Source organism: Typopeltis vanoorti, chromosome 10, assembly GCF_054136105.1.
Source record: "Typopeltis vanoorti isolate ZY-2024b chromosome 10, IOZ_Tvanoo_1.0, whole genome shotgun sequence".
In the NCBI taxonomy this organism is placed as follows: Eukaryota; Metazoa; Arthropoda; class Arachnida; order Uropygi; family Thelyphonidae; genus Typopeltis; species Typopeltis vanoorti.
The window spans coordinates 72,808,789-72,823,031 of NC_143558.1; the positions used below are offsets into that span (position 1 = coordinate 72,808,789).

At 34.9% G+C, this 14,243-nt stretch overlaps 1 protein-coding gene across 1 annotated transcript in view; it reads right to left on the bottom strand.

Moving 5' to 3' along the window:
• The window catches only part of LOC150102507 (BRISC and BRCA1-A complex member 2-like), a 119,863-nt gene that overhangs the window by 7,988 nt on the left and 97,632 nt on the right, over positions 1–14,243 (bottom strand). Inside the window, exon 9 of the mRNA XM_090399360.1 lies at positions 8,763–8,845. Coding sequence (XP_090255486.1) covers positions 8,763–8,845 — 83 coding nt within the window. The remainder of the gene's footprint in view (positions 1–8,762; positions 8,846–14,243) is intronic.

The window sequence follows — 14,243 nt, forward strand, 5'->3', positions numbered from 1 at the left end:
AGAAACAGTAAACCACATGCTCCTGTGGTTTTCAGATAGGTCAAAATGATCTTGAATGACCTAGGAAAAAAAAAAAAAAATCAGGTCTCAATGGTATCTCCTCAGTTGTACTCAAAATTTGAACTCCAGAACTATATTGTCACTTCACTCTTTTAGTCAGCTGGCATCCATCCCAATGTAGAAAGCAAGCCTGTATTCAGTTAATTCTAACAGCCTACTTCCACCTCACTTCAGTCCTCTCTAAAATAATAGAAAAGGTCACCAACAATCAACTTCTTCATTATCTAGAGGCTGACTAATTAATCAGTGACTATAACATGTATTCCTCTAGCCTATCCTAACACAAATACATCATATCAATTGCGTTCTCAGCCACTAAAAAACTTGGTACTCTTTTCTGCTCACAATGGTACTTTCCAGCAGCTATTCTGTGCAAGTATCAAGTCTTCCCAACCACAAAATACTGTTTAATGGTTTGAAGTGGTGCTAAACATTTTTGATGCCATGCTAAGAATGGTAATTTAGCTGACCAAAAATTCCTCTCTCCTTTCAAATGATGTCTCACAGACAGTCCACATTAGCTATTGTCATTCTTACAGATACTTTCATAGGCAATGCACCACTAAACTGGTGTAAAATTTCTCATGATATATATAACTATGCAACTTATGTTCACTTTTATACATTTTTCTAAGGAGATTGCACTTAAAAAATGTCAAATTTTGTCTAATAATCTTGCATTTGTAATAACTTAACCATGAGCCTTTGTCAAAATAATGTGGTACATGATGTCATTATGTAATGCTGTTAACTCGTGTCCGTATATGGCAATTTCAAAAGGCGCATGAAGTATGACGTCATGTTCGGATGTCCATACATGACTATATATAGAAGTTTTGAGAGAAGCCCGCATGCATACAGTGGAAGTAGGAGCCTTTATAATGTGAAACATCGAGAAAGAATTTGTCTCAAGGTTCTCAATCTTCTCTTACCTGGGTCTACCACATGAGGGCCCATTGTCAGAATCAAAAGAGGAGCATCATGGATCTTAAGTTTCTCGGTATCCTACCTGGATCTGCCACCATGAGAAATATTGTATCAATCGTCGGGACGTCTTTATAATGTGAAACATCGAGAAAGAATTTGTCTCAAGGTTCTCAATCTTCTCTTACCTGGGTCTACCACATGAGGGCCCATTGTCAGAATCAAAAGAGGAGCATCATGGATCTTAAGTTTCTCGGTATCCTACCTGGATCTGCCACCATGAGAAATATTGTATCAATCGTCGGGACGTCTCGCTAGGAAAGAGCTGCACGTTGCCGCTATGTTAAGGGTCCTAAAGGGCATAGAATAATTGATGACTTGGACAAAAAAGAAATTTGGCAGGAAATCAAGAAAAAGTCAGCAGAAGGAAAGGACAGAAAGGGGCACATTCATGTGAACAAAATATTCATGTAAAAGGCAGTGCTGAACGTGAATTATAAGTACATAGTTCCTGCCTTTATGAATTAATTGGTTCCTGGCGACTGTTCATAAAGCGGGAGTTTATTTGCCTTAGAAATAATGCAAAGTGAGAGTTACATTCGTAAGAAGGAATATATAAAATGAATATTAAATAATAAGAAAAGACTTTACTGGCAAAAGATTTACATATTTAAAAAATAACAAGAAAAATTTTAAATTAAAAAAAGATTATTTGAAAAAAAATTAGCTAATTTCTATGTCACCGGGTGAATCGGCAGCCATTGAGGTAGTAGGTGATATATTAGGAAGCTTCGGTGCATTTTTTTTTTTTTTCAAAGAAGGCCTCGAGTGTCGCCTGTTTTGTTAACTTTTGCTTATTTTTGTTTAAAATAGCTCGACAGCAAGCAGAAGCATTATTCATTTCACAGGAAAAGTTACTAAATCGTTCAAAATCTGAATCTTGCAATTCAAAGATTACCTGAGCTTTTTTGAGAAGTTTAAATGCTTCTTCTAGGCCTTTTAAAGTGAAAAAAAATCAAGTTGGAGCTTCATATTCGTTATCTTCATGTTGGAGGCTTAATGGATTGTATACAGCACTCAGAAAGGATTAAAATCAGAATTTAATTCTTCCTATATTTCGTCTCAGTCAATGAGACATCTTCAGGGATTACAAAAAAACTAATGTAACATAAAAACAAATAACAAACAATACTAAGCCCAACCACGTGTGAGACACTAAAGTCTTATCTAGGTGGAGCACCCTCTAAGGGCGGTTGTAGGTGGCCTGGAATGTACAGTGGGACCTCTGGTGATAAGCGTTTCCCAAATCTTAGGAAGCTTAATGCAACATATTTGTTAAGATTTGGTTAATTCCTGAGAGCTGCTGCTGATTCTAAGAATAGTCTTTCTCTTTTGAATTTGCTGTGGGTGGAGCATGGTGGTTTTTTTCCATGAGATCCTGTGGGTTGTATCCAAGACACAGTCAGCCAGGCCTGACTGACCATAGTCGTGCTTGCAGATGTATGACTTATGTTCCTCCAGGCGGATAGTAGCTGATCTGCCTGTCTGTCCAAAGTACGCCAGTTAACAGGAACAGGGTACTTTATAGACTCCAGGCACTGAGAGAGGAGGGAGCTGATCTTTTCGGTGGGGCTTAAATGCTGTGTGTAGGACTACGCACAGCATTTAAGCCCCACTGACCGTGTCTTGGATACAACCCACAGGATCTCATGGAAAAAAATCACCATGCTCCACCCACAGCAAATTCAAAAGAGAAAGACTATTCTTAGAATCAGCAGCAGCTCTCACGAATTAACCAAATCTTAACAAATATGTTGCATTAAGCTTCCTAAAATTTGGGAAACGCTTATCACCAGAGGTCCCACTGTACATTCCAGGCCACCTACCTTACCTTAGAGGGCGCTCCACCTAGATAGGACTTAGTGTCTCCCACGTGGTTGGGCTTAGTATTGTTTGTTATTTGTTTTTATGTTACATCAGTTTTTTTTGTAATCCCCGAAGATGTCTCATTGAGACGAAATATAGGAAGAATTAAATTCTGTTTTTAATCCTTTCTGAGTGCTGTATACAATCCATTAAGCCTCCAACATGATGTTCTTACAGCACTTAAGCCCCTACACAAGGATTTGTTATCTTCTTTGTTTCTTTCTTGTTCCTCTAATTCAAGGAGATCACTGGGTGAGAATTGAAGCAACTGAATAACATCACTTTCCGAAACTTCCATTTGCAAATGGTTAGCCATATCTAAGATCTCTTGAATTTCAGAATTCACAATCTTTGTTGGGTCTTCAAAGCCTTCGAAATTATCATTAAACTGAGGACAAAGTTTGTCCTCACTATGGAACTCTCACCCAATGACCTCTCCTTGAATTAAAGAAACAAGAAAGAAACGCAGAAAAAGACAAAGAAGATAATGAATATGAAGCTCCAACTTGGTTTTTCACTTTAAAAGGCCTAGAAGAAGCATTTAAACTTCTTGAAAAAAAGCTCGGAAGTTTTTTTGGAAACTTTATGCCAGGCACTCTGCGTCACCCGAATTGAGTCTAAAATGTTGAATCTCTTCCAAAACTCTTTGAGAGAAATGTTTCCATCTTTATCAGTTTCTTCTATTAACATTTCAAAAGTCTCTTTGAGATAATGTGCTTTAATCATTGTAATCCCTGATCCATTGGTTGTAAAAGAGAAGTTGTATTTGGAGGAAAAAGACTATTTTTACATTAGAGCAAATGTAAGTTACTGATGAAGGATGGTTAGATGCATTGTCAATTATCAGAAGCACTTTAAATGGAATTTGTTTTTTCCCACAATAAAGCTCAGGAACAAAGTGATGCATAAGCCAATTTTTGAATAGGGAACCCGTGAGGCAAGCCTTCTTATTTGCCTATTACTGGGAGAGTATCTTTATTAATTCCTTTTAAGCTTCTTGGATTTTCTAATTGATGAGCAAATAAGGATTTTAACTTGCAATCGCCAGCAGAATTTTCTCCTAATAGTCTTTTGATGCTTTAAAACAACCTGGCATTAAGAATTCTTCTTTTGCAATGTAAGTTCTTGCAGGCATCCATTTCCAAACAAAACCTGTCTCATCGATGTTAAAAATCTGCTATGGTGAGCAATTTCCTTCTTTAATTATTTCTTCTAATTTTTCTGGATAAGATTTTGCAGCCTCACTGTCTGCTTGCAGCTTCACGTTGTACTTTAATGTTATGCCAACCAGTTCACTTTTTATAGAGATCAAACCACCCCACTACTTACAGCAAAAGTCTCTTTACAGTCATCCCCTTTTTGGTCTTTCAACATTTTAAAAATAGCTAATGCTTTAGTACAAATCATTGCGTAGGTAATAAGCATATTTAATCATTGAGTTTGGTCACTTATCCAAGTAGTTAACAGTTTTTCCATATGAGGAATTATACTTCCTGTTTCTTTATTACACAAACATGTAGACTGCATAGATTGCGCACTTTTTTACTTCTTTCAAATATTTTTCTTTATGCTTTAAAATGGTGCAAGCTGTAGAAGCGGCAAGAGAAAATTTCTCAAAAAAAAAAAAAGAGCTTTAACAGTGCTACCTGCTTGATTGCTGATAATAATTTCATATTTTTTCTCTAACGTAATTGCTTTTCTTTGTTTCTTTTGCTCATTTTTTGGTTTTGCTTCTTTTTGACATTGTTGGAAAAGTGAAAGGGTTATAGTTAAAAATAAAAAATAAAAAATCAGGTGTAATTGAAGAAAACTACGAATAACACACTAGCATTACTAAGGCTTGTAAGTGATGACTGAGGCTCGCTCTAACTGATCATTATGTGATTACATACTGAGTAATTCCCTCATACATGCCCCTTATCGCCTTCGCTGCGCACAATAAAATAAAAATTCTGATCCAAAAAATTCGAAAAGCAGGAATTCGTAAAGTGAGAACTACGTGTACTATATATGTGATATTTCCAAGCAAGAATGTACAAGAGAGTCTATGGATACAGTAAGGTTGCTTAAGTCAATGCTTCCCAAACTTATGAATATAAAGGTCCCTTTGGAAAAATTAAAATATTTCACGGTCCCCATCGAAAAAAAAAAAATCTTAATACAGACATATATTATGAATCTTGGGGGCCATTAGGTTTGTTGAGGGGGGTCGTGAAATAATGAAAATAATACAATAAATATTGTATTTATATTATTTTCATTATTTCACAGCCCCCTCAACAAAACTAACGGCCCTCAAGGGGGACAAGACCCACAGTTTGAGAAGCACTGGTTTAAGTTAATAAGTTAAGGGAAGAAACCTGGAATTAAGTCTGAATTAGGAAGAATTGAAATTGACAAAAACTCGTAATGCAATTGTATACATATTAATGTGAATCAGACTGTGTAAATATTCCTTTTTGATTTAATTAAATGGTTTGTGAACAAACATTGGACTGATATGTCAATGCACTATCCTGAAAATTTGCTGTTGCAGTGAAAATGCGTTATCCTGGTTGACCAAGTGGTTAGCATATCTACTCTCCAGCCAAAAGGTTGCAGGTTCGAATCCCACTGAGGGCATGGATGTTTGTGATTGTCTGTGAAAATACTGGTGGTGGTTGGTGTAGATGAAGAGCGTAGTTGGTGGAGACAGAGAGTTGTGGAGTAGGTGCCCTCTCTCGATGAGTCTTTGGACTCCCTGGAGGTGCTATGTAATAACAATAATGATTAAGCCATGACTAATTAAAGGTAAAGATTAACACAAGTGGGGAATGCTAACAATATCTGCTTTGTCTTTAGTTTAAAATCTTATAATCTCACACTCAATACATAGTCTAACTGGTGCAGTTGTAAAACAAATTTGTTAGACTATAGAGCATGAGAACATAAGATCTAGTAGAAATAAATAAATGCTGGCAGTCGACCATTCACAAAAGTTCACTAAGTCTTTAGTAAAGAACAGTAAAGACAAAGCACAGTTGAGAAAAACGTAATAGAAATACAGAACGTTTAACAAAATTTTGACACTGGCCATCATTCATTTGCTTTCTCCTAAGCCTTAAAACATGAGCAGCAGTTACTCAATATTCTTTTATAGTCCAACTTTAAACCCAATGAATCAATCTCCTTTCCATTTTGTCTGCCTTTTGCTTATACATAGCACGTATAGCTTATGCAACCTCTCTCATGTGGAATTGATACTGAAAAAAAAAAAGCTAAGTTGGTGCAACTTTTGATGATCTTAGTAAAATAAATATATACAGGATACACATGACAAGCATGCTGGAAAAATGGCAAAAGCTATGCAAGAAATAAAACTATGCTCAAACACACACAAGAAGATAGCTCGGTGAAGACTGGAATAAGACAAAAACTGTAGTGAAATCAGCAGAAATCATTAATTTTTGTGGAGGATTTGAATAATCAGAATGTAAAGATGTAAGCTGTAGAAAGTGAATGAAGGAGCTTGAAACAAGAACCAAAACATTACAGAACTGAATGAAAAAAAATCTCAAACCGAATAACTCAGCCAAGGAGATATGTAATGAACCTATCTACAAGAATAGAAAAACAAAATTCTGTAGATACAAGAAGTTAAGTAAACAGGCCATACAGTATATATGAAAAACTATAAACTTGCAAAGCAACTACCCTAGTGGTAGGTGGATTTGGTATCAAAATCAATAGGGTTGATTACTGTATTATTCTGCGAAAAGATTTTTTAACAAACTAGGTTTTGGTTTCTACTTTCAGCTTTGAACAGGCATCCAAAATAAAACGTTTTTGGCCTTGCTTTGTGTGTGTGTGGGGGGGGGGGGGGGGGGGGGGAATACAAGCAGATTTTCAAATTATAGTCCAACTTTAAACCCAATGAATCCATCTCCTTTCCATTTTGTCTGCCTTTTGCTTATACATAGCATGTATAAGCAAAATATATCTTAACACTACTGGGGTGATTTGGGAGTTACGGTCATAATAAATAAGACTATGGCACCAGTGTATTATGTCTGTTTTGAAAAAACCTCAGTTTGTGGGAGGGAAATCTAGCAACCTTTATATGGGATTAACTAACTCACTTCACTTCAGCTGAAAAAGTCCTTATAAAGATTCTTTGCATCATAGATGGGATATGATAAGACTAACTTCAGAATGCAGATGATTATATACACCACGGGAAAGGGAAAAAAAAAACAGATTTTGCATGAAAGCACTTAAGTCTCAAGCAAAAGGATTTTGATTTTTATAATTTGTTTAAATTAAAAAAAAAGAAGAAAGGCCTTTTTATAAAGTCAAGAAACTATTAAACTTGTCCAAAATAGGTGTTTACAAACATCCATAATCTTAGTTGGGATTCAAATCTGCAGCTTTTTGGTAGACAAGTTAGCTCTACTGAAGCAAGCAGAAACTTGGCTCTTACAAAGAGCTAGTAATAAATTTAGTTTAATCCTTTATCCAAGTGTGAGCAAACAAAGTTTGCGCCTGAAAGTATTTTCAGGACTGGGGTAAAGTGGTACAACACCAGGCAACTCCTTACAAAGGTGGAGCAAGCTACCAACACTCCTATCTCAGTATCTCCCATAATGCACAACACATCTCCTTGCAGATATGTATAATGTCATGCATTAAGGGAAGGGCCACTACCCAGACTAGTTTCGACTTTTATTGAGGTCTCTTCAGTGGGAGCCAGGCCCAATTGGATATACCAGGCAGAAGCATTAGCAAGGTCATCTCTACCTATAGGAGTTGCCAAACGGTGTGCCATTTTCAGGCGCAAACTTTGTTTGCTCACACTTGGATAAAGGATTAAACTAAATTTATTATAGTCTAACCAAGTGAAAAATAAACTTTCAACATCTTTCTCTAAATCCAAAGTAATTTAATAAAAAGGTGGCACACCGTTTGGCAACTCCTATAGGTAGAGATGACCTTGCTAATGCTTCTGCCTGGTATATCCAATTGGGCCTGGCTCCCACTGAAGAGACCCCAATAAAGGTCGAAACGAAACTAGTCTGGGTAGTGGCCCTTCCCTTAATGCATAACATTATACATATCTGCAAGGAGATGTGTTTTGCATTATGGGAGATACTGAGATAGGAGTGTTGGTAGCTTGCTCCACCTTTGCAAGGAGTTGCCTGGTGTTGTACCACTTTACCCCAGTCCTGAAAATACTTTCAGGTGCAAACTTTGTTTGCTCACACTTGGATAAAGGATTAAACTAAATTTATTATAGTCTAACCAAGTGAAAAATAAACTTTCAACAAAGAGCTAGTAAATAACTGATACTTCAAAGTGATATAGAAAAGCATTTCATGTTTTTATAAAAATTGTTCTTAAACTGTGTTTAAGAACAATTTTTTTAAATTGTTTGTGATTGTTCTTAAACTATCACAAATAATTTTGAACACATGCTGTCTGGGTATGTTTTCTGAATAATTTGTAAATATCTAATAATAATTTCTCTGAGATAATATAATATAGATGAGAAAATGATTAATCAGAAAAAATGATATGTACATTATTATTATTATGTGACACCTCCAGGGAGAGTTCAAAGAGTCGTCGAGAGAGAGCATACCAACAGCATCGAATGATTGAACCCTTCCAACTACTAACTGTGCTCGAACTTGCTTAATTTTTTGTGTGAGCCATTAGTAGCAGAGGATCTACCAATCGACCAACCTTTGCTACTAAACTACAGAAAACAGACTGGTACATGTAATTATTTTCCCTACAATGAAATCAAAAACTATAGAATCAGATATAAAATAATATATATTTTGATAAGTTGCATATTTTTCATCTTCACTTACTGTGCAATAGAAAATAGAAATCATTCCATTCAAAGAGTAAGGTCATTTTAGAAAATGATTCAGCATCATATTCTATGAGACACCTAGAAAAAAAAAAATTAAAATAACATATTAAAGTTATAAAAAAGTTATAACCTTTGTAACTAAAGTTCCCTTACTCAAATATCTGAAAAAAACCCACAAAAACAAGCTGGGGGAAAAACAAAATTATATATATATATATATATATATATGGTAATTCCTCAACTATCTGGCCACAGCAGAATTTAATTGCCTCTCAGACAACTGAAGGTACAGTTGCATGATGCTGTAAGTCAATTGATATACATTAAATCCATTCAAGGATTGGTTCATTAAATGTTTGGTTATTTGAAGGTCAGATAATTCAGATCTGTAGTTTTGAAGTGTAGTATAGAAAAGAATGCTATTAAAAAATGCACTGTCATGGAAGGAACATGTACATAGCGCATGAGATTGTGATATGTTTTATAACATATTAAATGGCCCAAACCACATCTACACTAAAATATAGTATTTCATTATTAATTTCTTCTAGTAAGGTCAGTGTGCTCTGAACGCATTAATTATATAACAGTAGCAATGCTATTATTTCTCAGTAGTTTGTCTAAATAAAAAAAAAGTTTAATTTAAAATTACACGATAGAAAGGTCACACACCTGTGAACTTGATCTCTCTTAGTGCAGCTCCACCAAGAGAAGACTTTATGGTTGGGATGATAATAAGAACATAGGCTTGAGGAAAACAAGGTGGGTGAGAAAGGATAAGGAAAGATAAGAAGAGGACCATTAATAATAAAAATAATAATAATAATAAAATTTTTAAACATTTCACTAGAAAGTGAACCCATAAACGTTGAAAGTTTATTTTTCACTTGGTTAGAATATAATAAATTTAGTTTAATCCTTTATCCAAGTGTGAGCAAACAAAGTTTGCACCTGAAAGTATCTTCAGGACTGGGGTAAGGTGGTACAACACCAGGGAGTCGGCCTGGTGTTGTACCACCTTACCCCAGTCCTGAAGATACTTTCAGGTGCAAACTTTGTTTGCTCACACTTGGATAAAGGATTAAACTAAATTTATTATATTCTAACCAAGTGAAAAATAAACTTTCAACATCTTTCTCTAAATCCAGAGTAATTTATTAAAAAGGTGGCACACCAATTGGCAACTCCTATAGGTAGAGATGACCTGCTAATGCTTCTGGCTGGTATCTCAACATGGGCCTGGCTCCCACCGAAGAGACCTCAATAAAGGTCGAAACTAGTCTGGGTAGTGGCCCTTCCCTTAATGCATAACATTAGACATATCTGCAAGGAGATGTGTTTTGCATTATAAGAGATACTGAGATAGGAGTGTTGGTATCTTGCTCCACCTTTGCAAGGAGTGCCCTGATGTTGTACCACCTTACCACAGTCCTGAAGATACTTTCAGGCACAAACTTTGTTTGCTCACACTTGGATAAAGGATTAAACTAAATTTATTATGAACCTATAAACATCTTCTTCCTTTATGTATTAAGCCCTAGTGGCCTGTTACGATTCGAAACCAGAAATCCCACGGAGTAGGTCCGTCAATCCTTATTCCCAAAGTGTCCTGTGTAGATGTGTGTTCATAGGGCCGGTTTGTCTGTTTTCTGGGGGGGGGGGGAGGAACCCGAGTTTCCAGGTGAAAAAACCTCCTACCTCCATCTGAGACTAGCTAACTCACCTTTCATTGCAACCAGTGGTGAGCTATAAGGGGCTCGTGCGAGCCCTTTGTTAAATTTTTCTCAAATTTGCGAGCCCCTTGTTCTTCTTGTTTACTTTTTTTTTTTCAAAAAAAAATTTTTTTCTGAAACATATTAAGCGACAAACTCATACAATAGCCTAGCAAACATTTGTCTATTCAGCAGTGTATAGATTATTTGGAATTATTGTTTCAACTCTTCTATAACGAATGCACCCAAGTTTGAAAATAAAATAAGCGAATGTGCTATCTTTACCCTTCTCTCTTCTGGTAGCCAATCGTATGGTAAAACCAGTAGCCAATCAAATGTTTTATAAAAGATTTCATTCTTATTATATTTTGATAGTTAAAAAATGTTTTTCTTATATAAGATAAATTAACACAGTTGATTGTGTGCAAATATTTCATGTTTAGATCATGAAATATTTGTTTAAAAATGATAGCCTTTAGAGGTTGATTGTCCTCTCATATTTTTTGATTGGAATTTGTACACAAGCTGTATTAATAAAAGTTTTTGTGTGAAATACACCTTTTTTTTTTTCCCGCTTGGCAATGCGAGCCCTTTGTTAAAATTTCCACAGCTCACTGCTGATTGCAACCCATAAACATTTCAAGTATTATTATGAGACTGTTCACTTCACTAAAATTAGGTTAAGATTTCTCTGCAACCAACAATCAATCCCACGTACTCCATTCTTCAAATGTTTCACTAACAGTGCTAAGTGCAGCAAAGGGAATGAGATTTCCTTTGCTGCACCAAGAGACGTCATAGTTCAATTATGCAATTTCAAATAAACTTTATATTTTGGCATGAAAATAAAATAGCTCTGCTACAATTATGATGTAGTTCATGAACTAAAAACACAAAATCATTGTGTTTTTACTTACAGATACAGAAATTCACTAAATTTTAGTGGTTTTCAGTAGATCTCCACATTTTCACCCACTGAAGGTCAAATCAAACATGATGCTGATACTCCATTCCTTTGCCAAGTGTTTTGTAGCAGATGTGGTGTGACAGAATTGTGCAGTATTTCTTCAGTTATCATGCGCCTGTCTTTTCATAAAAGAAATCTGAAAGGAGGAATGGTAACCTAGAAAGTCAGGCAACAGGATTAACTCTCTCAATTCATCTATCTGGAAAGTGGTCATTCAGAAACATTTTGACTGAAACACGTGGATGTTCACTTTTCCTTAAAATATGAAAGGTGGCATTCATCAGAAAAGATGATATCATTGTGAAGTACATTTTCATAATATACTTCTGATAACATTTCTGGCTCAAAACATATTGTGTTTATGTTTTTATTTTGCTTGCAACTTCTGCAACAGTTGTATCTTGCAAGCTCCAACCCTGTGTGCATGATTTTTTTTTTTTTTTGTACAACAAGATGTGAAATAGGCTATCTGCCACTAGTCCCACAAACAGATTTGCATGCACTATGCTAAAACAAAACTCCTATACCATTTCATCAGCATCTGCTTCTTGGTTAATGATTCCTTAAACATTTGTTACAAAATGATTCGTTGTTATGCTACGTCACTCAAGTGGAACCTATCCATATTCCTCTGGAGAATAAATAGAAATTTGAACTCAGCAAGACAAAATAGAAAGTGCAGTGGTGCATGCGCACACAAATGCTGGGGGGTAAGATCACTTATTTTGTAGGCCACTAAAACTGATTGATTTGCTGCATCTAAGTGCAACTCCTGCTGGACATGCTGTATTAATAGTCTAATACAGTTAACAACTTCAATACTAGTTTCTTATTTATCAAAACTTTTCTGCTAATTATATTTTCTAAGTCTAAAATTTGACTAATTTCATGTTCCATCTTATAAAACAATCCCAATTATATCTATCAATTTGTATCTTAATTTTATTCTGAGCTTTTGTTCTGAGAAGTGTTCCATAATACAGCAAGTTTGAGAGAGAGAGGACTTCCCATTACTGTTCTTTCAATCAGCTGATACAGTTTATTTAAAAGTAAAATCTCTAGAGTGAATAACATCAAAAAGTTTGACAATATCATAAACTCTTGCTCAACTAATTTAGTAATATCTGACAAAGGAATGCTGGTGAAAGGTAGAGATTTTTCTTCTTCTCTTCCATCTAAGACAGGTTAAGTCTTCCACTGAGCAGGATCTTCCAGTCTTCTCTATTCCTTGCTTTTCGATAAAGTTCATTGTAAGTTCTGCATCTTGAAATGTTCTTTGATTTCAGCCAAGGGATTCTTGGTCTCCTATTTACAGTTGTAAAAGTATTCATTAGGATGTTAGGTAGTCTGTCTGCATCCATGCATGCAACATGGCCAAACCATCTCAGTTGTTATTTTCTAATTTTTTTTAATACTGCCTTCTTATACAATAATTCTTGTCTAACTGTGCTATTTGTTTTCTTTTCTATCCAACTTGTTTTATTTATTTTTTTAAACATTTCATTTCAAATGACAACAGTTTTTTCTCCTCTCTTTTCTTAATTTTCCATACTTCTGCTCCACAGATAACTGTTGGTATAATTATTGATTCATATAATTTGATTTTGGCTTGTTTAGATATCTTGTTTGTTTTCCAGATTTTCTGCAATTTTCCCATGGTGGTCCATCCTATCGCTAATCTGTGTTTGATCATTTCGAGTGCATCTATTGTTTCTGTTAGTTTTGATCCAAGATATATGAAATTATCTACTTGTTCTTCTCCATTTAGGGTGACTGAGATGTTAGTTTTGTTCTTCCCTATTTTTATCACTTTTGTCTTTTGTATATTTATTACCATGTCATATATTTTACAGGTTTCGTTTGTTTGTTTGAGTTTGTTTATCAGTCTTTGTAGTTCATTTGGGGTTCTTGCAATAAGAACAAGATCATCTGTATATTTGATATTATTTATATTTAAACCTTAATCTATTTTGTATAATTCTTACAAATATTTTATAGGTGTGGGAGAGTAAATTGATTGGTCTGTAGTTTCTGCAATCTCTTTTGTCTCCTTTCTTGTATTTATTTATTGGAATGATCTTTCCAGTTCTCCAGTCATTTGGTATCTCTCCTGTTTCTATCATTCTGTTGAATAGGATTGTTAAATATTCTATTGATGTGCTGTCTCCATATGACCACAGTCCAGTAGGGATAGTATCAATACCTGGTGTTTTATTGTTTATCATTTGTTTTATTGCATATCTAACTTCTTTTAAAATTTTTGGGTGATCATTATTTTCTTCTGTTGTTGGCATTGCAGTTTTATTTCCTTGATGAAAGATAATCTTAAAACGGTTCGACCAGATTTTTCTTATCTCTTCAATATCCCTGAGTCTTGTTGTTTGCCATTGTTACTGCTTTTGCTGAGAATTCCTTTATGATTTCTCTTGTAGTGTCATGGAAAACTTTTAGGTTGTTTTGTTGGTATGCCTCTTGGCATTTTTTAACTTTTTCTTCTAGCCATTTTTCTTTGGCTTTTTTGCACAGGTTGAGATTTTTCTAACAAGACAAAATGCAACAAAAATGTTGAGAAACTTTTAAAATTTTTGCAATGCATTCTGATATTCCTTCATATTAAGAAATGGAATATGATTAATTCCTTCTTGTTCAGAAGAGGCAAGAATTTCATAGCTATTGAAAGCTTTTGTTAAAGAAAGAACAACAATGAGTAGTTCTCTTTCTCCAACATTTACTAAATATTTTATAGGATGCTTCCAATGACATCTTAAAAATATTTTTCCTGGATCTATGTTTTGAT